Source organism: Lonchura striata, chromosome 14 (genome assembly GCF_050655825.1).
Source record: "Lonchura striata isolate lonStrDom1 chromosome 14, ASM5065582v1, whole genome shotgun sequence".
Classification (NCBI taxonomy): domain Eukaryota; kingdom Metazoa; phylum Chordata; class Aves; order Passeriformes; family Estrildidae; genus Lonchura; species Lonchura striata.
In genome coordinates this window covers 2,590,379-2,614,041 of record NC_140716.1, presented here as the reverse complement: position 1 = coordinate 2,614,041, position 23,663 = coordinate 2,590,379, and the positions used below count along the sequence as shown (strand labels likewise).

Below are 23,663 nucleotides of genomic sequence, written 5' to 3'. Positions count from 1 at the left end.
TTCGGAAAAGTCTCGGGGCTGGCGTGGTGCATCCCTTACATTATTCATGCCACCGCAAGCCCGGCGGTTGGGTTACAGCCGGATCCGAGGCACCGGCACCGCGCCGCCGACTCGCGGGGTGCGCGGGAGGCAGGAGCAGCTCCGCCGGGCTGCCCCGGGCCGGCTCCCAGCGCCCCAGCGCCATGCCCAGCGGGCTGCCACCGGCGCCCGAGGGAGCCGCGCACGGGCATGTGCCTCGCCAGACCCGGGCACAGGTAAATAGGCGGGCGGGGCAGGCGGCGGGGTCCGGAGCCGGCCGCCGGGCCGGGAGCAGGCTCCTGCCGGCACAGGGCATCACCTCCCAGCGCCCCGCCGGGGCCGGAGCATGAGCGGCCGCCGCCGCCAGCATGGCCGGCAAGAAGGGGGAGCCCAAAGGGAAGGCGGGCAAAGGGAAAGGGAAGGATGGCAAGAAGGGCAAGAAGGAGGATCCCAACGAGTCGGAGGATGCCTCGGATGCGGAGCTGCTGAAGGCAGAGGAGAGCGAGGAGACGGAAGTGGTGGAGGAGGAAAAGGAAGAAAAGGAGGAAAAGGAAGAGGAAAACGAGGTGGAAAAGGAGAAGGATGAGGAGGAAGTGGCTGCAGAGGAGCCCAAGAAAGGGAAGGGGAAGGAGAAGAAGGGGTTGCCCAAGGCAGGAGTGGCAAAGAAACTGGGCCGTGGGAAGAAGGCGCAGCAGGAGACGGAGGAAGAGGAGGGTGAGAGCAATGCTGCAGCAGCCAAGAAGAACATGAAGGGCACCTCCAAGCTGATGATGGGGCTGGCAACCGACAAGAAGAAGAAAGGGGCCAAGGGTGCAGAGGCCAAGGGCCAGCCCAAAGATTCTGTGGAAGCCAGCCCAGCCGAGGAGGAGGCAGCAGCACCTCCGAAGGCCCGGGCAAAGCGGAGCCTCCGCAGCACCTCCAAGCTCTTCCTGGGCTTCAAGAACCTGGGCCTGCGTCGGCCCAAGAAGGGGCAGTTCAAGAACACATCCCGCTTCTTCTGGGGCCTGCATAAGCACAGCACCAAGAAGAGGAAGAAAAAGAAGAACAAGGCAGTGCTGAAGTCCACCTCCAACCTGATGATGCGCTTCAAGCAGGTGGGCAAGAAAAGGAAGGAGGAGGCCAAGGAGGAGGCCAAGAAGGAGTCACCATCGAGGCCATCCTTCCTGCTGCTGCGGCAGGGCGGGCAGGACCCCGAGGACGGCGCGTTGCTCTTCCGCCGGCGCCCGGAAAGGAAATTCAAGCCCCGGGCGCAGGTGCTGAGCAAGGCGGCCGCAGCCACGGGCTGGCTGGCCAGGAAGGTGCTCTCCCGGCGCGGGCGGCTGGTGGGGGGCAGCCGGGCGACTGACACGGCCTGGCTGTCCCGTATCGGTGCCAAGAAGCTGCCGTTCCCCGCGGAAGACGAGATCCTCAGGCACCGGGCCAACATGAAGCGGATCCCTGGCGGTGTCGGGCTGCCGGCGCCCGGCACTTCGCGGCAGGGCAGCATGGCGAGGCGGCCGTCCCGGCGGCGCTCCCAGCGCGCGGCCGCGGAGCCGCCGGTGCCGCGCTACGGCTGGGCCGAGGAGGAGAACGGAGCCTACGGCCGCCGGCGAGGCTACGGCAAGGAGGATGGAGCCTACAGTTCCCGCCGTGGTTATGCCAGGAAGGAGGATGGAGCCTATGGGCCCTGGCGCAGTCACCCCAAGGAGGAAGATGGAGGCTACGGCCCCCAGCATGGCTACGCCGAGGAGGATGGAGCCTACGGCCCCTGGCATGGCTACAGCGGGGAGGAGGATGGAGCCTACAGCCCCCGGCACAACTACTCCGAGGAGGAGGACGGCTACATGCAGAGCCCAGCCTACCCAGCAGGGTACGGCTTTGAGGATGCGGTGACCCCCTACTCTGACTACCCTGGCTATGAGACAGAGGAGGAGTATGACTACTACGGGGGGTTTTGGGAGGATGGTGACCAGCCAGGGCACCCCTACGGCGACTCGGAGCTCGAGGACGAGGGACAGTTTGGTGGTGGCTCTCCCCTCAGCCTCTATGACCCGTACAGCAGCGACCCAGAGTATGGTGAGGAGGCAGCGGGGCCCTTTGGCTACAGGGGGGACCCCTACGAGGACTTTGGGGAGCCCTTTGCCAGGGGGTACCCTGGGGGCGAGTACCCCGAGCATCGCATCCAGTACAGCGAGGGGGGGTGGGCGCCTCACGCCCAATCCTCCTGCAACCCCTACGCCCTGGGCCTGGAGGAGATAGCTGAGGGCGAGGAGCCCGAGGAGTGGGAAGAAGAGGAGGAAGAAGAGAAGGAGTATCCATTTTCCATCCTGAGCGGCTCCTCGCTCCGGGGCATGCGGGAGACGCTCTCGTCCAAGCTCTCGCTCAACAGGAAATTCAGGCTCTTCCCCCGACCCCAGGTCAAGCTTTTCGGCAGGGACCGCCTGGACGTCCCCCTCCCGCCGTCCCCCCACCTTCCCGCCGCCCGTGACGAGGACGACTACGACGAGTACGAGCCGCCGCCGCCTCCGGCAGCCCCCAGCCCCGCGGCATCCCCGGGACGCCCGGTTTCGGCAGCGCGGGCGTGCGGGAGCCCTCTGGGGCAGTTCCTCCAGCGATCCCTCTCGATTCCTGCCAGCCGTCCGCCGCGAGGTGCCGGGGGATTTCGGGGGTCCCGCACCCCCCAGCCCTCCTACAGGCTCTCCAGCCGCAGGCTGGCGGGCATGGAGAGCGCCGCTTTGGGGGACCGGGACTCCTCCCCGCCGGCGGGGCCCTGGGGGCAGCCCCCTCCCCGGGAGCCGGGGGCTGCGCGCCGGCCGTCGCTCCGTAACCCCTTCGCCAACGCCGGGCGCTCCTCGTCGCCGCCGCCCGTCCGCCCGCGCCCCGGCAGCACGCGGGGCGAGGGGCCGCGGCGATCCCCCTCCCTCGGTGCCAGCCTCCGGCGCTTCGGCCCCGAGTCCCCCACCCCGCCTCCGCCCGCTCCCCGCTCCCCGGGGCCGGGGGGGAGGCGGCTGGGGGGGCCCGCGGCGGGGAGACCCCTGGCATCGCGCCGGAGCAGCCCCCCCGGGCTGCCGCTCCCCCAGGCCTGGCCCCGGCTTCCCGAGCCCCCCACCAAGGCGGTGAAGCCGCTGCAGAGGACTCCCTTCCGAGCACCGCCGTCCCGCCCCGGCAGCCGCCGCCTCGGCGCCCCCGGCCCCTCCTGGGATGAGGAGCTGCCCCCCTGGCAGGGCGCCCCGCGGGGTCCCGCCGGCGTGCCCCCTCCGCCCAGCCCCGCTCCCAGCACCCCCAAAAGTTTCATCCAGCGCATCGGGCAGCCCCTTGCCGGGATGGCCCCCCACTCCCCACCCCCGAGGCCATCTGCTGAAGTGGGGGGCCGCAGCCTCTCCAAGGGGCGCTCCGTGGCGCAGTCCCTGGCTTCTCTGCTCGTAAGGAGCATAGCCCCCACCAAAACCCCCTCATCCTCACCCCCCAGCCGCCTTCCCTCCACTCGCTCGCCCTCCTTGCCCCGGCGCCCATCCCGGCGGGACGGGAGCACCCGCCGGTCCCCGAGCCCACCCTCGGGGCGCCGGGGCTGGGCCGACGGCGGGCGCCCCATCCTCCCCTCCAACGCCCGTGGCAACCGGAGCCCCTCACCGCCCCGTCGTGCCGCTTTCCCACCACCCCACGGGCGAGCCCCCGGCTCTCCGGCCGTCTCCCGGCACGGCTCTCGTCCCCCGGGGCCGGCGGAGCCGATGGAGGGCGGCGGGGCGGCCGCGGAGGAGGGCGCGGGGCGCTACGCGGTGGTGACGCCGCAGGTGCAGAGGTTGGGCTCCTTCCGCCGCGCATCCCGCATGTACAAGCAGCACTGGTCCACGCAGCACGTCGTGAGGGTGCGGGAGATGCCCGACGCCTGGACAGCCGAGCAGGGCCTCCCCCAGCAGCCCACCCAGCGCGGCCGGCGGTGGGCGGGCCAGTGGGGAGCCGACATCGCCCGATACCTGTGCCAGCGCCCGCCGGCGGGCGGCTGGCGGGACAGGCACCCCTGGGCGGACGGGTACCTGGGCAGCAAGCAGCCCTGGCGCAGCAAGGTAACGCCCGCGGGGAGCCCCCTCGGGGGATGGAGCCGGGGGTGAGCTGGCAGCCGGCGGGACCCGGGGCAGGGCGGCGAGCTGAGGTGCCCGATGGCTCTCCCGGTGCGGAGGGGTTTGCAGTGCACACGGTGGGGGTGAATGGCTGTGGGGGGTCTGGGTGCTGGTGAGGGTCCTCCAGTGGGGAGCAGAGTGCAAGAGGGGATCATCACCCGTTGTGTGTCCCCCCCACGAGCGGCCCCTCTGGGGACATTTGATTCTGGCGTATGGAAATGCAGAGACCCGATCCGGCGGGGCCGGCTGCAGGCGGCACGGTGACCCGGCGGGGTGTCCGCTTTCCTGCCCACCCCCTGGCCGGGCGCCAGTGCAGGCTCCCGAGTGACACCTGTCCTGTGTCACCCTTGCGCGTGGCCGGGGGAAGCAGCCTCAGCCCCCTTCCATCACCTCCACCGAAGGTGATGCCCACGGTGAGCGGGACCGGGATTCCCAGGAGCAGGTTTTCCTGGGACCGGCCCCAAGGTGGCCTCGTGTTTCTGTGTTCCAGCACTGCTGCTCTCACCTGACACACAATGCTCTTGCTGTTTTGGAGCTGTGGGGTGTTTTCCTGGGGTTCCAATGCTGCTGTGTGTTCCCTGGTGTGGGGTCACAGATGGCGTTTTGGGGTGCTGGTGATGACTGGGTGGGACATCTGAGGGTGTTGGCACACCCCTGCCATGATGGGGTGGTTGTTCCATGCAGATGCAGTCGCTGTGCAGCCTGCCCATCGTGCGGTACCAGGAGCCACAGGAGGAGGACGGGCTGGAGGACATGACCCAGCTGGAGTGAGTGTCCCTGTCCCCTGCACCGTGACTCAGTGCTGTGGGGGACAATGGGGCTGCAGCCCCCAACCCTATACCCCCGACCCTGCTATCCCACCCCATCTCATCCCAATATGGGCTCTGCTTCAGCCTCCCGGGCCTGGAGATGCTGAGGCACTCTGGGCACAGCAGACACTCCCTTGTCCCTCTGTCACCCCCTAATTCAGCCTCTGCTCCACGCAGGGACCTCCAGGAGGCTGCAGTGCTCAGCAACATCCGGACACGGTTCGAGCGCCAGCTCATCTACGTAAGCTTAGGGTGGACACAGCATCCCCCAAAGATGGGGTGGGGTCTTTGGGGAGTCACCCCCCTCTGAGGGCTTGCAGCCAGGACCTCTCGAGCCAGTGTGGACTCTCTCTCTGGCAGACCTACATCGGCAGCATCCTGGTGTCGGTGAACCCGTACCGGCTCTACAACATCTACGGCAAGGAGCAGGTGCTGCAGTATGAGGGCAGAGCCCTGGGTGAAAACCCACCGTGAGTACCAAGCTGTCCCCAAACACCCTGTGGGGATGGGCTCACTCCCACCCTCCATCCCCCACCCTCGGATCCCTGGGTCCGTGGGTGCTGGAGCGGCTGTGTCTGTGCATGGGGATGCTCGGGGCACTTTGGGGGGTCCCCGTGCTGATTTTGGGGGTCCCTGTGCTGGGCCAGCGTGGCACCTCCCAGCCCCTGCTTCTGCCCACCCCAGGCATCTCTTTGCCATCGCGAACGTCGCCTACTCCAAAGTGATGGATGCCAAACACAACCAGTGTATCGTCATCAGGTGGGACACGGCTGTCCCCATGCACAGCCCCTAATCAACGCCACCCTAATTGCTGGGTCGCTGCCACCAGCCTGGCTTGGTTCCGGGGATGGGGTGCTGAGGGGGCTTTGGGGTGGGCGCCCCTTGCTCGGCTGGCGATGGCCCCAGCCATGCCCCTGCTCTGTGTTTCAGTGGGGAGAGCGGCTCAGGGAAGACCGAAGCCACCAAGCTGATCCTGAGCTACCTGGCAGCTGTCAGCCAGAAACGCAGCACTGCCCCACAGGTAGGCTGCTGCCCTGGGGACATCCCTGAGTCCCCGTGCCCCCACCATCTTCTCCCACCTCCAAGTGCTCTTTTCCATCCCTCCTCATGGCTCTGCTGCTCTCTCCTTGTCCCAATGCTTCCACCTGGACCACGGCAGATAGAGGTACCAAGGGGACACGTGGGCTGGGGTGGGTCAGGGGGACAGAGAATCATGGTGGCACCTTGGCCATGGCACCCCAGCTGGAGGGGAAAGGTGGGAGGGACAGCAGGAAATCAGTGCAAGCACAGAGATGGAGTCTCTGTGCTCTCTTATATCCTCATTTAACCTGGCTGTGGTGCACACCCCAAATTTGGGCACCCACGGGTGTGTGGGTGGAACATGGGGTGGAAGGGAGGGTGACAGGGTGTCAAAGGGGGGGCCTCAACCTTGGAGTTGCCCCATGGTGTGTTGGGTGCCCAGGCTCACCCCCAGCTTTCCCCATCACCATGACAGATCCTGGAGGCGACTCCTTTGCTGGAATCCTTCGGCAACGCCAAAACCGTGAGGAATGACAATTCCAGCAGGTTTGGGAAATTTGTGGAAATCTTCCTGGAGGAGTAAGTAATGCTGAGTAACCTGTGTGTGACTGCTCCCACCCCACGTCCCCTGCTGCCCCAGGGGTGTCCAGCCCGAGCCAGCCCCTTGTCCCTTGGCTCTGGGAGGACACATAAGGATGTTTTTGGGACAAACCTGATGTTGGAAGGGTGATGGCACCTGAGGACACCTGGCTGTCCCTGGGGTAGGGGCAGGGATGCTGTGACCTGCCTGGCACTTTTATCATTCCCAATCCCCACCCCTGTCCTCATATCCCATCCTGTCCTCTCTTGGCCCCACTGATCCTGGCAGAGGGTGCCCGATATCACCCCTGGGCACAGCCAGGGACATCTGAGGCATGGGTGGGTGTTTTGGGGGGCCACAGCCCTGCCCACACCGAGGTTGCCAGCCAGGTGCCCACTCTCACCCCTGCAGCGGCTTGATCTGCGGTGCCATAACCTCGCAGTACCTGCTGGAGAAGTCCCGCGTGGTCTTCCAGGTGTGTGGTGAGGGGGTCCTGGCCTCTGCCCCCCACTCTGCCCCCTCTGCCACCCCCTCCCCAGCCCTGTCCTCTGCTCTCCAGGCCAAGAGCGAGCGCAACTACCACATCTTCTACGAGATGCTGGCAGGGCTGCCGTCCCAGCAGCGGCAGAGGTACTGCCTGCAGGGCGCCGAGACCTACTACTACCTGAACCAGGTAGTGTGTCCCCTCCCCGGCCTCCCACGGCCTGATTTTTGTGGGGCTGGTGGGTTCCCGAGTCCTCAATGAGTGGATGAGGATGCCCAGGGCAGGGTGACCCTCCATGCTGGGTGCTGACCCCCTCGGGACCCACCGATGGACTGAGGGGGTTGTGCCAGGGTGGGAACTGCGAGATTCCCGGCAAGGACGACGCCGAGGATTTCCGCCGGCTGCTCAACACCATGGAGGTGCTGAACTTCAGCGTGGACGAGCAGAACAGCATCTTCCGCATCCTCTCCTCCGTCCTCCACCTGGGCAACGTCTACTTTGAGAAATACGAGGTACCCCGCGCGGGGAGCCAAGCTGCGCTCATCGGGCGAGATTTGGGATGTGGCAAACGGGGGCTCACCGATGCCACGGCACTGCTGTGTCCTGCAGACCGACTGCCAGGAGGTCGCCACGGTGGTGAGCGCCACGGAGATCCGGACGGTGGCTGAGCTGCTGCAGGTGTCCCCCGAGGGCCTGCAGAAAGCCATCACCTTCAAGGTGACGGTGAGTGCAGGGAGGCACAGGCTGGGAGGGGGTCTCTAGGCCCCAGGGACCACCTGGGCTGACGTTGCTGAAGCCCCATCGTGCCATCTCCCAACCAGGAAACGCAGCGGGAGAAGATTTTTACCCCTCTGACTGTTGAAAGCGCCGTGGATGCCAGGTAGAGGGACTGGGGGCAGCACTGCAGGAGGGTGTGAGGGGGTGTGACCCCCAGGGGTGGTGTGGGATGTGAAATGCCAGCTGGGAAAGGGGATGATCAGGTCCCCCAGTGTGGTGATCAAAACCGATGCTGTGGTGGGTGCTGGCTGTGGCGGTGGAGTACACTGGTGCCATTCCAGAGCTCCAGCACTCTGCACATCTCTCCCCTTCCCAGGGATGCCATTGCCAAGACTCTCTACTCCCTGCTCTTCGGCTGGCTCACGGACCGCATCAACAAGCTGGTGTACCCGCGGCAGGAGGCCCTTTCCATCGCCATCCTGGACATCTACGGCTTTGAGGTGAGCAGGATTCGTCCCACCTCCATCCTGGCTCAATCCCAGCTCCATCCCCCCAGGCTCCATGGATCTTCCTTCTTGCAGGACCTCAACTTCAACAGCTTTGAGCAGCTGTGCATCAACTACGCCAACGAGTATCTGCAGTTCTTCTTCAACAGGATTGTGTTCCAGGAGGAGCAGGTGGGGCTGGTGGGCAGTGCTGGGCTCTGCCCCAGTGCTGGACACTGCTGTGGGGCTGGGGGCGCAGGGCTGACCTGGTGCCCACCCTGCAGGAGGAGTACATCCGGGAGCAGATCGAGTGGAAGGAGATCCCCTTCAGTGACAACCAGCCCTGCATTGACCTCATCTCCCAAAAACCCTACGGCATCCTCCGGATCCTGGATGACCAGAGCTGCTTCCCCCAGGTGAGGGGCTGCCTGGTGGTGAGGTGCAGCCAGCACTGGGATGTCACTGTGGCTGAGGAATCACCATGGCCCAGGGCTGCTCTTCTCCTCGGCTGTCCTGGTCAACCTGGGAAACCCCCAGGTTCCTCCAGAGATAAGCCTAGAGAATCATAGGAACATCATGGAATCACCGAATGGCTTGGGTTGGAAAGGACCTTGGAGATCACCTGGCTCCAAGCTGCTGCTGAATCGCCTGAGCCGTGTGCCACTCCTATGTTCCTTCCCAGGCCACAGACCACACGTTCCTCCAGAAGTGTCACTACCACCACGGGACAAACCCGCTCTACACGAAGCCGAAGATGCCACTGCCCGAGTTCACCATCAAGCACTATGCAGGGAAAGTGACCTACCAGGTGTGTGACATCGGGATGTCCAGCAGGGATGTTAAGGTGGTTTAAAGAGGAGGTTGATCCTGCACCAAGGAGAGAAATGCATCTCTGAGGGTCTGGCTGGGATCCTGGAGCTCCTTGCCTCACCCTGTCATCCTGCCAGGCTCCTCACCCTGAGGTTTTGCTATTTTCCAGGTTCACAAGTTTTTGGATAAAAACTATGACCAGGTCCGTCAGGATGTGCTGGACCTGTTCATCAGCAGCAGGACCAAGGTAGGGCCCTGCCTGGTGCTGGCTCTGCAGTGACACTGGGCATCAATAGCCCCCTTCCATACATCCCTTTCCATGTCCCCAAGCGTGTCCCCATGGCCAGTAAAGCTCAGGGGGACCAGAATCAGAGAATGCCTCTGGTTCCACCCATGGGATCTTCTGGGCTTTGACCCCTCAAGCATTTGGCAGAAACAGGCACATGGGCTGCTCCTGTGCTTTGTATTACCCATATCCTCATCCCCATCCCTACCCAGGCAATCCTGCCACAATTAGGGCTGGGCAAAAGAGGACCGGCCGGGCTGTGAAGAGGCTGTGGGAGAGCTGCACCATCCCGGCCACCTTCCTCTCTAACCTTTCCTGTCTCCCCAAGGTGGTGGCCAACCTCTTCTTCGGCCACGCCCAGGTGATGGCCCGGCAGAGGAGCCTCATCAGGAGGAGCAGCACCAGGACACGGCGGTACAAGGCTCCTACCGTGGCCGCACGCTTCCAGCAGTCGCTCCTGGAGCTAGTGGAGAGGATGGAGAGGTCAGTGTGGGCAGGGTGGGCAGCCAGGCCGTCCTCTGGGCTGTTGGGAGCTGGACCTGAGCCCGAGGTGCCTGGGCTGGCTTTGTCTCCTGTTCCCTGTGGCTGACAGGGTCTCTGTGTCACAGGTGCAACCCCTTCTTTGTGCGCTGCATCAAGCCCAACAACAAGAAGGTGAGAGCTGGGGCTCTCCTGCCTCTGCTGGTGCCCATGCTACCCGCCCCGCTGGCACTGGGAGTGTGTGGGCACATGGGGTGGGGGTTTGCCCAGGCAGTTGCTGATGCTTCTCCCCATCCCTGCCTCAGGAGCCGGGGCTCTTTGAGGCTGACGTGGTCAAGACCCAGCTGCGGTACTCGGGGATCCTGGAGACCATCCGCATCCGCAAGGAGGGCTACCCTATCCGCATCCCCTTCCTCGTCTTCATCGACAGGTGCCCGGGGGCTGCAGGCTGGGCACTGCCATCCCAGCCAGGCGACACCACAGAGGCTGTGGATGTTTTGGGGGCAGCGTTTGGGCTGGGGTTCCCCCACAGTGGGACCTGGGAACCCCCTCGTGTTAACACACAGCTCTGAGAGAAGCTGCATCTCCAGGCGCAGTGTTTGTCACACACAGGGAGGGTCTGTGCTGGTGTCCCAGCGTGGTCTTGTGTGGTGACAGTGTCATGGGCTCACCCAGGTATCGTTGCCTCGTTGATATGTGGTCCAATGTCATTCCCAATGGAGCCAACTGTGTGGAGATGCTGAGGAGCCTCTGCCCCGTTAACCCCAGCATGTACTACGTCGGTGTCACCAAGGTACTGTCCCAGGAGGGGGCTTGGCTCTGGTCATGCCCTGGTGGTGGTGGCCAAGGTGGTGGAGCTGATGGCCTCACCCCTGCTCCCAGCTCTTCCTGAAGGAGCAGCTGTACCAGGCGCTGGAGAGCAAGAGATGCCGAGCCCATCACCTGGCCGCGCTCACGCTCCAGCGCTACGCTCGCACCTTCTTCATCAAGCGGCGCTTCCGCTCCCTCCGCCGCAAGATCATCCTCCTGCAGAGCCGGGCGCGGGGATACCTGGCCAGGTGGGGGTCCCTGGGGGTGGCAGGCGGGCACGGGTGGGTGGCAGAGGGTGACAGGTGCCCTCCTGCAGGCAGCGGTACCGGCGCATGCGGCACACGCTCATCAAGTTCAGGTCGCTGGTGCACATCTACGTGAACCGCCGGAGGTACCTCAAGGTGAGGTGGGGCCTGTCACATCCCAGGGGCTCCAGGGGACCTGCTGCCACCCTGCTGCATGTTCAGCCTGGAGAGGACACAGCGGCATCCCCAGGCTGTGAACCCCACCATGTGCCACCCTACCACCTCCTCCGTGTCCCACTGGGTATGGGCAGTGCCTTTTTGGGGTGAAAACACTGCTGATACTGGGGAGGGGTCAATGGCAACCCAGGGTGCCGTGGTGCCTCAGGGTCTCCCTTCCTCCTGAGGGGCTCAGCATGGCTGCTCTGCTTGCAGAGGAAGGAGGATGCTCGCCGGCGCGCCGAGGAGGAGAAGGAGAGGATGAAGCAGGTAAAGATGTGCGGCCCCGGTGGTGGGAGCACACGTGCGATGCTTGAGCAGCCCGTGTGCCCTCCTCCCTGCCCATCCCATCCTGGCCGCGGCACCCGCGGGTGCCGGGGCAGGGACCAGCGGGGCAGGTGGGCACATCCCTGCGCTGCGGCGGCAGGAGCTGACGCGGAGGGAGGTGGTGGATGTCACCCACCTGGAGATCCCGGCCGAGCTGATGGGGCTGCTGGAGGCCGCTGCAGGTGAGCGGGTCCCGCACCGCCGTCGCTCCCAGCCCCTCGCTCCCCTCCCGGCGGCCGTGCCGTAGCTCCCCGCTGTGCCGCAGCCGCTCGGGAGGTGAACGCCGGCTGCGTGGTGCTGGTGCCGCCGCCGGCGCTGCAGCCCGACCCCCAGCTCACCCTCCCGCTCGACATCAACGACTACCCCATGGCCAAGTACGTGCGGGGCCACTTCCAGGTAAGGTGGGCGCCGCGGCCCGGCAGCGGGGAGCTTTTCCCGACGGGCAGACAGCTTTTGGGGAGTCCCTGGCACCCCGGTCGTGGTGCAGCGCTGAGGTTCAGGGTCCCCGTGGTGGCTCCCCGCACTGTCCCACCGGGCTCTGCCCCGGCTCCCACCCCGGGGACACCACGGGTAGCAAGAGAGGCTGGAACCGGGGTGGCTGTGGTGCTGCGGGGAGCTGGCTGCCACCTCCCTCCCTCCCCGTGGGTTCCTGTCGTCTCCAGAGGCCGGGGGGACCCTGCTGAGGTTATCGGAGAGAGACCCGCTGAGCCCTCCTGGACGCCCGGCGCGGGGCGGATCCGGAACGCTGGGGCGGGAGACCAGGTCGCTTTGCTCCCGGGACCCCGGCCCCACCCACCGTCACTTTGCCCCGTTCCTCTTCCTCATCCCTATTTTTGACCTGTATTTCCCAGTCCCCGGCATCCTGAATGACAGCACCGGGGCTGGATAAGGCTCTCAGCCTTGCCAAAGTGCTGCCACGGAACCACAGAATGGTTTGGGTTGGGAGGGACTTAAAAAACATCCAGTTCCACCCCCTGCCATGGGCAGGGACGACTTCCACTAGACCAGCTTGTTGCAAACCCTGTCCACCCTGGCCTTGAACGTTTCCATGGATGGGGCAGTCACAGCTTTTCTGGGCAATCTGTGCCAGGGCCTCACCACCCATCTCTGGTGCTGCCAGCACAGCCTGAGCCCCTCCCAGCCCCACTCCCAGGACGCTGCTGGCCCCATCCTTCACCCCAGCCCTCCGGCAGCCCCCCCAGGCTCCACCCAGCATCAGCACCATGGGGCCAGCCCCTTGTGGCCTGAGGCAGTGCCCAGGTAGCCACGGGTGCGGGTGTCACCGCAGGAACCTGCATTTGGGATGCTGACAGCCCCACTGAAAGCCCCCCTCACCCGGCTGGATGAGGAGCTGTGCCACGAGGCTCTCAGCCTCTTCCAGCTGGTAGGTGGGATGGCACGGGATCCATCACCACGGTCCCCCGCCCACTCTGTGCCCGGGGTCAGAGGGAGGACCTGGCTGTCCCTGTGGCAGATCCTGCGGTTCATGGGGGACCCGGGGCTGGGTGGCAAGCAGGAGACCCTCTTTGGCAACTACATCGTGCAGAAGGGGCTGTCGGTGCCGGGGCTGCGGGACGAGCTCCTGGCACAAGCTGCCAACCAGGTGTGGAGGAACACCAACGTCAACAACGAGGAGCGGGGCTGGCTGCTGCTGGCCGCCTGCCTCAGCGCCTTCCCCCCGTCCGCCGCCTTCGACAAGTACCTGCTCAAGTGAGCTGGGGATGGGCTCTGGGATGGGGAGTGGGCATGGCTGGGACCCTCAGGAATAGACTGGTGCTCATGCCTGGGAGCATCAGAGCTCTCCTGGCACCTGTGGCTAAGGATGCTGCCTAAACCCCAACTGGTTCCTCCACGATTGCTTGGGCCAGCCTGGCACACATGGCCAAGTCCTGCTGGGAATGCTCTGAGGTCCCTTCAGGATCCCTCTGGCCAAGCTGGCATGTGTGCCCATGTCCCTCTAGATTCCCCAGGGCCAGCCTGGCACATGTGCCCAGGGATACTGTCCAAGTCCCACTAGAGATGCTCTGAGATCCTTCCAAGATGCCTTGGGCCAGCCTGGCACACGTGCCCAGGATGCTGCCAAAATCCCTCCAGGAATGCTCTTAATCCCTCTGTGGTCCCCTGTCCCAACCTGGCACACGTGATCCTGCCCACATCCCTCCTGCAGCATCCTCCCTTCCCCTCAGGTTCGTGTCTGACTACGCCTTCGCCGGCTACAAGCCGGTGTGCCAGCGCAAGCTGATGCACGCCATGGCCCGCTCCCAGCTGGGCGCCGCGGCCGCCCGCACCTTCCCCCCCTCGCTGCTGGAGTGGACGGCGAACCGGCGGCAGGCCAGCATGGCCCTGGACCTGCACTGCTTCAACGGTGCGGGCAGCGGGGCGCCGGGCACGGCGCTGGCCAGGGTCGGGCCCAGGGTGACCACCCTCACGGGCGCGGGGGACTGGTGGCACCTGCTCATTGTCCACCCCTCCCAGGTGACCAATTCTCCTGCCCCATCCACTCCTGGAGCACAGGCGAGGACCTGGCAGGGGATGTCCTGAAGCTCAGGTATGTTCTGGCTTGGCACCCACCCAGCCCACGGGTCACGGTGTCACCTGGGGTTGTCTTCAGTGTCCCCATGCCCAGCTCATGGGCACGGTGTCCCTGTGGAGCCTGAGCCCATCCCCAGTGCCTGGCTGTTGGCAGAGGGCTGGCGGAGGGCTGGCGTGGCTGGTCCGTGGCTATGAAGGCGGGTGCCCACTGGGCTGAGCTGGCTGGACACGACTATGTCCTGGACCTTGTCTCCGACCTCGAGCTGCTGCGGGGCTTCCCCAGACAGAAATCCTGCTTCCTCATCGCGTGGGATGGCACCGAGAGCCACAGCAGGGACAGCCGGCCGTAGGTACCCGGGCAGGGATGGGTGCCTCGCTGTGGGGCTGGTGGGGGGAACGCTGGCACTGGGCTGGGTGGGTGCCAGGGCTGGGTGGGCTCCTGAGTGGAATCCTGGCACCCAGCGGGTGCTGGATGAGTGCATCCTCCCTCTCTGCAGGGTGCTGGGACATGGATTTGATTTGGATGAAGTGCCTCCTCCCCCAGCTGTGAAAGCCCCCACACTGCCCTCCATGGAGGCGTATCACCCCCATGGTAGGGCATCGTTCCCCCAGCTCCTGTCCCCCAGCGTTGTGACAAAGCCCTGCCATGCCAGTGTTCATGTCTCGTCCCCTCACAGATGGGGAATTTGGGGAGCCACGCAGCCAGAAGGGTCTGGACCGGTACCTGGACAGTCTCTTTGACCCCGTGCTCTCCTACGGCAATGGGGTGAGAGGGGTGTCCCTGCCCGAGGCATTTTGGGGTGCAAGTGGCTTGGCCGCTGTGCCCTGACCCCTGTCCCGCAGGAGCTGGAGAAGCCATCCATCCTCTCGCAGAGGCTGAAGGGAGGAGGTGGCGTGGGAGGGGGCAGCAGTGGCACTGATGCCACCCGGAGCGACCCTCCCGTGGCTGCGGACACGCGTCAGCTGAGGGGTGAGCGCCTCGAGCACTCCCACATCCCCAGCCAGCCCCCTGCCTCAGTTTCCCTGTCTGATCCCCACAGCTCTGACTGAGCTCTCCTCTTTGCTGTCACAGGCACAGAGCCAGACCCATCCCCACAGCACCGGGCAGATGCCAACCAGCCCGGAGCTTTGGTCAGCACACGGGGCCAGGAGGGGTTGAGCCCCTTCTCTGCTTCAGGGCACCTCTCTGGGGCAGCCCCTGGGGATGGGAGCAGCTGGAGCTGCCAGGTGTTGATGGCATCGTGTCCCTTGCAGGGCAGAGCGACCGAGAGGACGCCAGCCCGTGTCCCCCAGCCCCGGCCCTACTCCCAGAAAGCCGGTAAGGGGTCCCGGTGCCGCGGGGTGGGCGCAGGGGCGAGTGGCACTGAGCCAGGGCCCCTGAGCCGTGCGCTGGGCTCCGCAGCAGCCGTGGGCCGGCGGTGGCCGGGAGAGCCGGTGCGGCATTCCCGGCTCAACTCGGAGCACTTCCCGCGGCCCACGCACGACATCCGCAACATCATCCGGCAGTGCCAGCCAGCCCCGCGCGGCTCCCAGCCCCACAGGTGCGCGCCGGGGTCCCCAGCCCAGCCACGGGCTTCTGCTGGTCCTGATACCCAGGGTGTAGGGAATGGTGGGGTGTAGGGAATGGTGGGGTGTAGGGAATGGTGGGGTATTGGGAATGATGGGGTGTACAGAATGCCAGGGTGTAGGGAGTGCCAGGATGTAGGTAGTGCCGGGGTGTAGGGAATGACAGGGTGTAGGGAATGCAGGGTTGTAGGGAACAATGGGGTGTAAGGAATGCTGGGGTGTAGGGAATGCTGGGGTGTAGGGAATGCTGGAGTGTAGGGAATGATGGGATCTAGGGAATGGTGGGGTGTAAGGAATGGTGGGGTGTAAGGAATGGTGGGGTATAGGGAATGATGGGGTGTTGGGAATGATGGGGTGTACGGAATGCCAGGGTGTAGGGAATGATGGGATCCAGGGAATGGTGGGGTGTTGGGAATGCTGGGGGTGTAGGGAATGGTGGGGTGTAGGGAATGATGGGGTGTAGGGAAGGATGGGATCTAGGGAACACCGGGGTGTAGGGAATTCCAGGGTGTTGGCACGATGTGGTGCCCCAAGTGATGGGGCTGCAGGGTGGCCTCAGGCACAGGGAATGCTGGGGTGCAGCTGGTGCTGGGGTTCAGCTGCTGTGGGATTCTCTCTCGGCAGCAAGCTCTTTGGGAAGAAGCTGGACCCCCATGAGGAAGCCATGCAGATCCTGAAGGAGCAGCTCTCAGCAGCCCGGGTGCCATCAGCTGGGGTAGGGATGTGGCCAGCCCCACATCCCCCCGACAGGGCTGGGGGTGTCGCTGGCACTGAACACAGCCCCTCTGTGCCTCGCAGGGGGGGCCCAAGGAGGTGGTGGCTGCGGTGAAGCCAGTGCCAAGTGCCAGGTACCAGCTGCGAGCACCCACAGGCCGTCCTGCAGCCACACAGCCCCCAGGTACTGCTGGGCAGAGCTGTGGCACCGGGGGCACCACGGCAGAGTGAGGCACTTCATCCTCCCAGTGGCACGGCTGATGCCTGGTGGGATAACTGCTGTGTCTGGCTCAGCCAGAGAGCTGCTCCCCGTGCCTCAGTTTCCCCAGGTGAAGGCAGCTGCTGGTTGTTCCCCCTGGGGATTGCAAGGCTTTCTGTCCCTTTACAGTCTTTGTCTCACGGGAGCTCCCATCCGAGGCGCAGCAGGTCCAGACCCAGCTGCACCGCAGCTGCAGCGAGGACTTCTACACCTACCACAACGTGCCCTGGAAAATATTCATCCGGAAGGAGGTGCAGATTATGGGGACGCTTGGGGACACGTTGGTGCCAAGGTCCTACCAGGATAAGCGGTTTACACCAAGCCCTGGTCTCTCTCCTGGCAGGTTTTCTACCCCAAGGACAGCATCAACAATCCACTGCTGCTCGACCTCATCTTCCGGCAGGTGAGGCTCCGAGCTGGCCCCGCAGCCCCCCGGGGTCCCCTGGGAGATGGGGTGATGATTCCCCAGTGGGGTGATGATTTCCTCATCCCACTGTGGCCATCCTGCCTTCCCCTGAGCTGCTGTGGAGGAGCTGGGGCTGTTGCGAGCTGGGGCTGGGGGGATTTTTGCTCCTCCCCACACAACCCCACTGCTCCTCACCCCCTTTCCCAGATCTTCAATGATGTGCTGTCCGACACCTGCATCCGGCTCAGCCACGAGGAGCGGCTCCGCCTGAAATCCCTCTTTGGTAACCCTGTGTCCTGCTGCTCCCTGCCTGGGGGTCACACCCAGCCACTCTTGTGCGTGTCCTCATCTCCTGGCTATCTATCTCAAAGCTAGGACTGGCTCTGCTTAACCTTGGGTAGTTTTGCCTCCAAAAGCAACGACCCCTTGTAATTTAGTGCTCCACAACATCACAAGTTGTGTCAGGTCTCGGCCAGCTGCTTGGGGCACACGCTTCTGTCTCTGCAACACGGTCCTGCCAGGCATGGGAAGGGCATGAGCACCCCTGCTTTTGTTGGGAGCTCTCTCCACATCCTCTCCAGGCAGGAGGTGCTCACGGGAGGTATTTCCCCATCCCCACAGCGGAAAACAAGCTGGACTCCTTCAGCCCCGTGGCCACCGAGAACGTCAAGAGGGAGATCATTGCTGCAGCCCGGGATGGCTGCGAGGTCTACTTCTCCCGCCTCTTCCCTGCCACGGTGAGGGTCCAGCTGTGGGGCAGGTCAGCGTGGGGGGCACTGCATCGCCGTGCCCTGGCTGAGTGCTGTCCTGGACCCCAGGGCAGCGTGGGGACGGGTGTGCAGATCCTGGCTGTGTCCCACGCTGGCATCAAGCTGCTGCGGGTGGTGAAGGGCACCAATGTCCCCGGGGAGCAGCTGCGGGTGCTGCGGGCCTACAGGTAGGGGTGGCCAGGGTGGGGTGGGTGCTGTGGGTGCCGCAGATGCCAGGTGTTTCAGCCTCCCCTCGCCCTGCCCCAGCTACCCCGACGTGCTCTTCGTGACCACCCCGTCCAGGAACATGCTGGAGTTCAACCTGCGCGGCGAGAAGCTCATCCTCTTCTCCCCCAAAGCCCCCCAGGTCAAGGTCATGGTCGACCACTTCATCACGGAGCTCAGGAAGGTGGGGGGTGCCCTGGGGTTTGTCCTGGGGGTCAGACCCTGCCCGTGTGCCTGAGCCTGGGAGGTGGTATGGGCAGAGGAGGGCACCCTGCGAATGGGACCGTGGCTGGATTTGGGGGAGTGGTCCTGAGGCTGTGGGTGCTTGAAGTCCCTGTGCTGGGTGGGGTGTGGGTGTCCCTGCGTGCCTGAGCTGTGCCAGATGCCCTGTGCCCAGGACTCCCAGTATGTGGTGGCCGTGAGGAACTACAGCCCCGAGGACGGGAGCCAGCTCAGCTTCCACAAAGGGGACATCATCCACCTGCAGTCACTGGAGCACCCTGAGAGAGGTGAGGAACCCCCAAAGGCCCCCAAATGCCAGAATGCCTTTGATAGAGGACAGAGGGGCAGCAGACTGCTGGCTTGCCCTGCCCGTGGGGCTGTGTGCTTGCCTTGCATCCTGTGACACCCCATGTCCCCATGGTGTCCCCACGGTGTCCCTGCAGACCACTACTATGGCTGCGTGGTCCGCAAGAAGGTGATGTACCTGGAGGAGCTGAAGGCAGGCACCCAGGATTTTGGTGGGTGCCACACTGTCCCTGCGTGTGTCCCTGAGCTGTGTCCCCTCCTGGGTCTGGGGCATGGGGCAGGGTCCTGCCTCTGCCACCCCTCAGCAGGATGGTTTGGGGTCTTTTTGGCACAGATGCTCCCCTGAAGGTCCCACCCTCGTGCCACCCATGTCCCTCAGGTGACAGGTTTTGTGGCCCCTGGTCTATACTTTCCCCTTGAGTGATGCCAAACTGCAGCTGCTTCCAACCAAAACCCATGGCCAGATCCCTGAAAAGGGCTGGGGGTGCAGAGGCAGGAGGGAGCAGGTAGAGAATCTTAGGGCTGACCCCATGGCTGTCAGCCTGGGGCCATCCCCACCCTCTCTGCCACAGGGTGGAAGTTTGGGGCCATCCATGGCAGGTCAGGGCTCTTCCCTGCCGAGTACGTTCAGCCCGTGGCAGCACCCGACTTTGTCCATCTGCCTGCGGAGAGGAAGGAGGAGCCCCGGGACAAGCAGGGCAAAGTGGCGGCTTCGGCGGCCGTGGCCGTGGCCGTGGCCTCCACAGCTGCCGCCCAGGAGCTGGACCGCAAAACCGAGGTGGGTCCTGGCCCGGGGCTGTCCCCCGGTGCTGGCTGTGCCCGGTGCCCACTGCCCCGCTCCGCAGGTGTCCCCAGCCAGTGCCACCTTTGTGGAGGGTCCCGAGGGAGATGGTATCGAGCAGCTCAGGGATGTCACCGGGGCCTGTCCCATGCTGGCCTTTGCCCAGCGGCATTTCCGTGCGGCACGACGTGGGACCACGTGAGTGTCCAGCGGTGGGACAGGGGCATGCCATGGTGGGGACAGCTGTGCCCACCTGCTCCCTTGTTCCTCTGCCAGGGACTCTCGTGGGATGAAGGTGCCAAGTGTGCTGGAGATGCTGACGTTCACCAAGGTATGGGGAAGTGGAGTTCTGGGGTCCTGCTGTCACCTGCAGGTCCCTTTGAGGTCCCAGCAGGGTCCCAGAGCTGGTCCTCTCCCCCTGCTCCAGATTCCTATTCAGGAGTCGCTCATTGAATTTGTGGATGGTGGCCTCAACAAACTGGCTGCTGAGGCTTTCCAAGGTAGGCAGGGGCACGAGTGTGCTGTCCCCCTGTCCCTCAGTCCTTGGAGGAGGGTGGGGCTGGACTGGGATGGGCAGAGGAGGTGTCCTAGGGGAGTTTAGCTCTGGTCCCACTTCTCCACGTGCCCACCCAGGAGAGCACGTCCCTGGGGAAGGGACGTGCTGACCTGTGTCACCGTGTGGCTTTGTTGTCCCCAGCCGTGATGAAGTTCATGGGTGACCACCCCCTGCGGGGCCACACAGACCTGGACGTTGTCTGCACCATCCTCAAGGTAAATCCATCACTGGGGTGGTGAGTCCTGGGGGTGGCCTGGGCAGGGGGTGGCAGAGAGGTGGCAGCTGTGCCTGTCCCCCAGCTGTGTGCGGAGCACGAGGTCCTGCGGGATGAGGTGTACTGCCAGATCATCAAGCAGATCACCAACAACACCAGCTCCAAGCCGTGAGTCCCTGCACCTGTGGGGCAGCAGAGGCTGGCACTGGGACACTGGTACCCCTGCCCAGGCCAAGCTGCTCCAGCCTGGGGGGGACCCGGGGACCTCATCCTTGCAGAGGGCTGTGATGGGTGCCACCGCGGGCACCCTCGCCCTGCTCAGGGGATCAGCCCTGGCCGTTCCCACAGGGACAGCTGCCAGAGGGGCTGGAGGCTGCTCTACATCCTCGCTGCCTACTACAAGTGCTCTGAGGTGCTCCGGCCCTTCCTCCTGGCCTTCCTGCAGGACGCCAGCAGGCACCCGGAGCTGCCTTTCCACGGTAGGGGCCATGAACACCCTGGGGTGCTGGCTATATGGTGGGAAAGGACACCCCAGGTGTCACAGAGCTCAGGAGGAGCTCTAACAGAACCAGCATGGCAGCTCAGCCCCATCCTTCATCCCGGTCCCTGCTCCTGCCAGGCATCGCCAAAGCCTGCGAGCAGAACCTGAGGAAAACCCAGCAGTTCGGCGGCCGCAGCCTCTTCCCCAGCAGCATGGAGCTCAAAGCCATGGTGGTGAGGCCAGGGGCTCGTGGGTGCCCGTGGGGTGGAACAGGGCTGGTGTCAGCTTGAGATCCCCCCCAGAAGTTCTGGGTACCCACATGGGGCCAGGTTCTCCCTGTGGGCTTGGGATCTCCCTCAGACAGCACCCTTAACAGAGCTGATCCTTTTTGGGGGTCTTCCCAAGAGAGCACAGCCCTTCTTAGGGTCTGCTCTTCACTTTGGGGGTACCCTGAGCCTTCAGGGGTCCCCAGTGGGGATGGAGCTCTGTGGACATGGAATGCGGGGAGGGGTGATGGTTCAGGTGGACAGGATGGGCAAGAGACAGGATGATCCCAATGGGATGGTTCCTTAGGGATAGCTGCAGGATTTGGGGTATTCTGTGGGTTCTTGCTGTGTGAAGAGCCCCCCCTGCACCCCAACGTGTCCTCCCATGCAGGCTGGACGCAGCGCCAAGCGTCAGCTCTTTCTCCTGCCCGGTGGCATCGAGAGGCACCTCAAGATCAAGACGTGCTCGGTGAGCCAGAGGGGACAGGATGCTCAGTGCACCCCAAGATTATGGTGACACCTCAGCTTTGGGCACCCAGAGGGTGCAGATGTGGGGGGCTGCACCCTTTGGCTGTCCCCGCTGTGGGACTTCATCCTCTGGCAAAAGCAGATCATCGCTGGGATGAGCCTCAATGCAGGCCAAGCTGGTGTCCCAGAGCACAACAGGGGGACGTGGCAGTGTCCCAGCCAGCTGTCCCTGTGCCCAGGTGGCTCTGGATGTGATCGAGGAGCTGTGCTGTGAGATGGGGCTGCAGAACCCAGAGGCTCTGGAGGAATACATCCTCTTCGTGGTGACTGACAGAGGTGAGGAGCTGGCAGGGACGGGACGGACGGGACAGGACAAGCCAGGGTGGCACAGCCATGCGGGTGGCGTGGCGGTGGCCATACTCAGACTCCTGGGTGGCACAGGGCAGAGCGTGCGGCCGCTGACCCGCCGGGAATACGTGCTGGACGTGGCTGCCGAGACGGAGCTCCGGGACAGCAGCTACACCTTCTGGTGCCGCCGCGTGCTCTGGAGCCAGCCGCTCAAGTTCGACAACGAGCTCTACGTCACCGTCCACTACAACCAGGTCGGGCCACGCCATCAGCCTCCCCCAGGGCCACCTCCCTGTGTCCCTCAGAGCGTGCCCTGTCCCCAAGCCGTGTCCCTGTGCTCTGTTCCCCTCCCAGGTGCTCCCTGACTACCTCAAGGGGCTGTTCACCGTCCTGCCGCCGGCGAGGCCGGGAGAGCAGCACTTCCTGCACGTGGCCAAGCTGGCCGCGCTCCAGCACCGAGCCAAGGACCGCCACCACCTCCCCACGGCGTACGGCAGGGGACGGGGCACCTGGAGGGGGGGAAACACGTGTCCCGTGGGATTTGGGCCTGACCTCGGGCTCCCCACAGGCGGGAGATGCAGGACTACGTCCCCCCGCAGCTCTTCCGCCTGCTGAAGCCCCAGTCCTGGCTGCAGATGGTGACCCAGCACGTGCAGCAAGCCCAGGCACTCAGCGCCCACCAGGCCAGGGCACAGTTCCTGGGTGAGGGGACAGCCATGGGCACGGGGAGGTGACATCCACAGGGAGAGGATGCAGTGCTAATGAGGAAATAGTGCTAATGAGGATGCGGTGCTGCTGGGGATGCGATGCTGCCTGGAGGGTGAGGATGATGGGGATGGGATGCTGCTAGGACACACAGCCCTTGTCCCTGCACAGAGCTTGGGGTGCTGCAATGCAGGATGGATTGCAGGACGGGACAGAGCAGGACAGGCTGCTTCCAGGCCCCTAATGGGACAAGCATTTTTCCCCTTGGCTGCTCCTGGGTGCAGGCCACCCTGAGGACTGAGCAGATGGGGGTGGCAGTGGGTACTGAGACCCCATCCTCTGCCCTGCAGGGCTGCTGAGCGCCTACCCCATGTTTGGTTCATCCTTCTTCTACATCCAGAGCTGCAGCAACAACGCCATCGTTTCGCCCTGTATCCTGGCCGTCAACCAGAACGGCCTCAACTTCCTCAGCAAGGAGACCCACGTAGGTGTGGGACACGTGGAATCATGGAATGGCTCGGGTTGGAACAAACCTTAAAGCTCATCCAGTTCCAGCCCCTGGCCATGGGCAGCCACTAGACCAGTTTGCTCTAAAGCCCTGTCCAAACCAGGGACGCCCTTCGAGGGGTTCCCAAGGCACACGGGCCACCCCCCTGTCCCCCTCCCAGGAACTCATCGCCAAGTTCTCGCTGAATGAGATCCAGTCCACGCGGACGCAGCGCCCGGCGGCCGGATCCAGCTCTCCCTACGTGGAGATCACACTGGGAGACCTCCTGGCCCAGGGCATCACCCAGCTGCAGCTGGAGCAGGTCTGGGGACACTGGGGACATTGTGGGGGCCCTGCTGGGGCTCTCACAGTGGTGGCACGGCCACCGCCCACCTGTGTGTCCCTCTCCAGGGCCTGGAGCTGTGCCGCGTGGTGGCTGCGCACATGGAGAGGCTGCTGGGTGCCCGGGAGAAGAGGCTGACTCTGCCACCCAGCGAGATCACCCTGCTCTGAGCCCGCCATGGCCCGGCCCCCCGGCAAGGGGGACAGAGGGCGCAGTGACCATGGGGTGTCCCCAGCTTGGCCAGTGGCTGCTGTCCCCCTGTCACCAACCCGCTGTTGTTCTGGGGTTTTATACACGCCCAGGAGCCCGGCATGACTCAGTGTCCGTGGTTTTGTGTTACGCTCGCTGCTGCAGGGGGCACGCTGCCCCTCGTGTCTGATTCCCCACCGATCACCCATGTGTTTCCTATTCCCGTGCCTCAGTTTCCCCCACCGGTCTCTTTGCCCATCCCGGTGCCTCAGTTTCCCCTATATGCCGCCCGTGCCTCAGTTTCCCTCCCTCGCTCAGTCACTGCCACCCGCCTGTCGCGCCCGTCGCGTCCGCCGGGGGGCGCCGCGCGCCCGCCGCCACCTCCGCGCCCCTCCCTCCCCGCCGCCGCCGCGCGCGCGCGCGCGCGCTCCAACCGCCCAATCAGCCGGCGGCCCGCGGCGC

General features: G+C 64.7%; 1 protein-coding gene across 1 annotated transcript; it reads left to right on the top strand.

Moving 5' to 3' along the window:
- Nucleotides 1–299: 299 nt before the first annotated feature.
- MYO15A (myosin XVA) lies at nt 300–23,324 on the top strand. The gene is given in 57 exon segments (XM_085591855.1): nt 300–4,061; nt 4,340–4,528; nt 4,800–4,882; nt 5,102–5,165; nt 5,285–5,394; nt 5,609–5,683; nt 5,855–5,945; nt 6,084–6,089; nt 6,420–6,523; nt 6,936–6,999; nt 7,084–7,197; nt 7,359–7,520; nt 7,618–7,731; nt 7,830–7,888; nt 8,102–8,225; nt 8,307–8,402; nt 8,495–8,626; nt 8,893–9,018; nt 9,190–9,267; nt 9,635–9,789; nt 9,915–9,960; nt 10,092–10,216; nt 10,462–10,579; nt 10,669–10,844; nt 10,913–11,327; nt 11,485–11,566; nt 11,650–11,780; nt 12,673–12,768; nt 12,859–13,094; nt 13,571–13,749; nt 13,860–13,932; nt 14,071–14,232; nt 14,234–14,508; nt 14,594–14,682; nt 14,760–14,955; nt 14,989–15,525; nt 15,980–16,309; nt 16,585–16,706; nt 16,799–16,858; nt 17,069–17,144; nt 17,483–17,798; nt 17,878–18,019; nt 18,233–18,344; nt 18,501–18,575; nt 18,936–19,534; nt 19,572–19,644; nt 19,842–19,915; nt 20,000–20,082; nt 20,263–20,393; nt 20,534–20,628; nt 21,053–21,130; nt 21,369–21,731; nt 21,832–21,965; nt 22,046–22,179; nt 22,533–22,666; nt 22,851–22,991; nt 23,081–23,324. Coding segments are annotated over 57 exon segments (11,931 nt in total). The 5' UTR covers nt 300–386; the 3' UTR covers nt 23,183–23,324.
- The last annotated feature ends 339 nt before the right edge of the window (nt 23,325–23,663 follow it).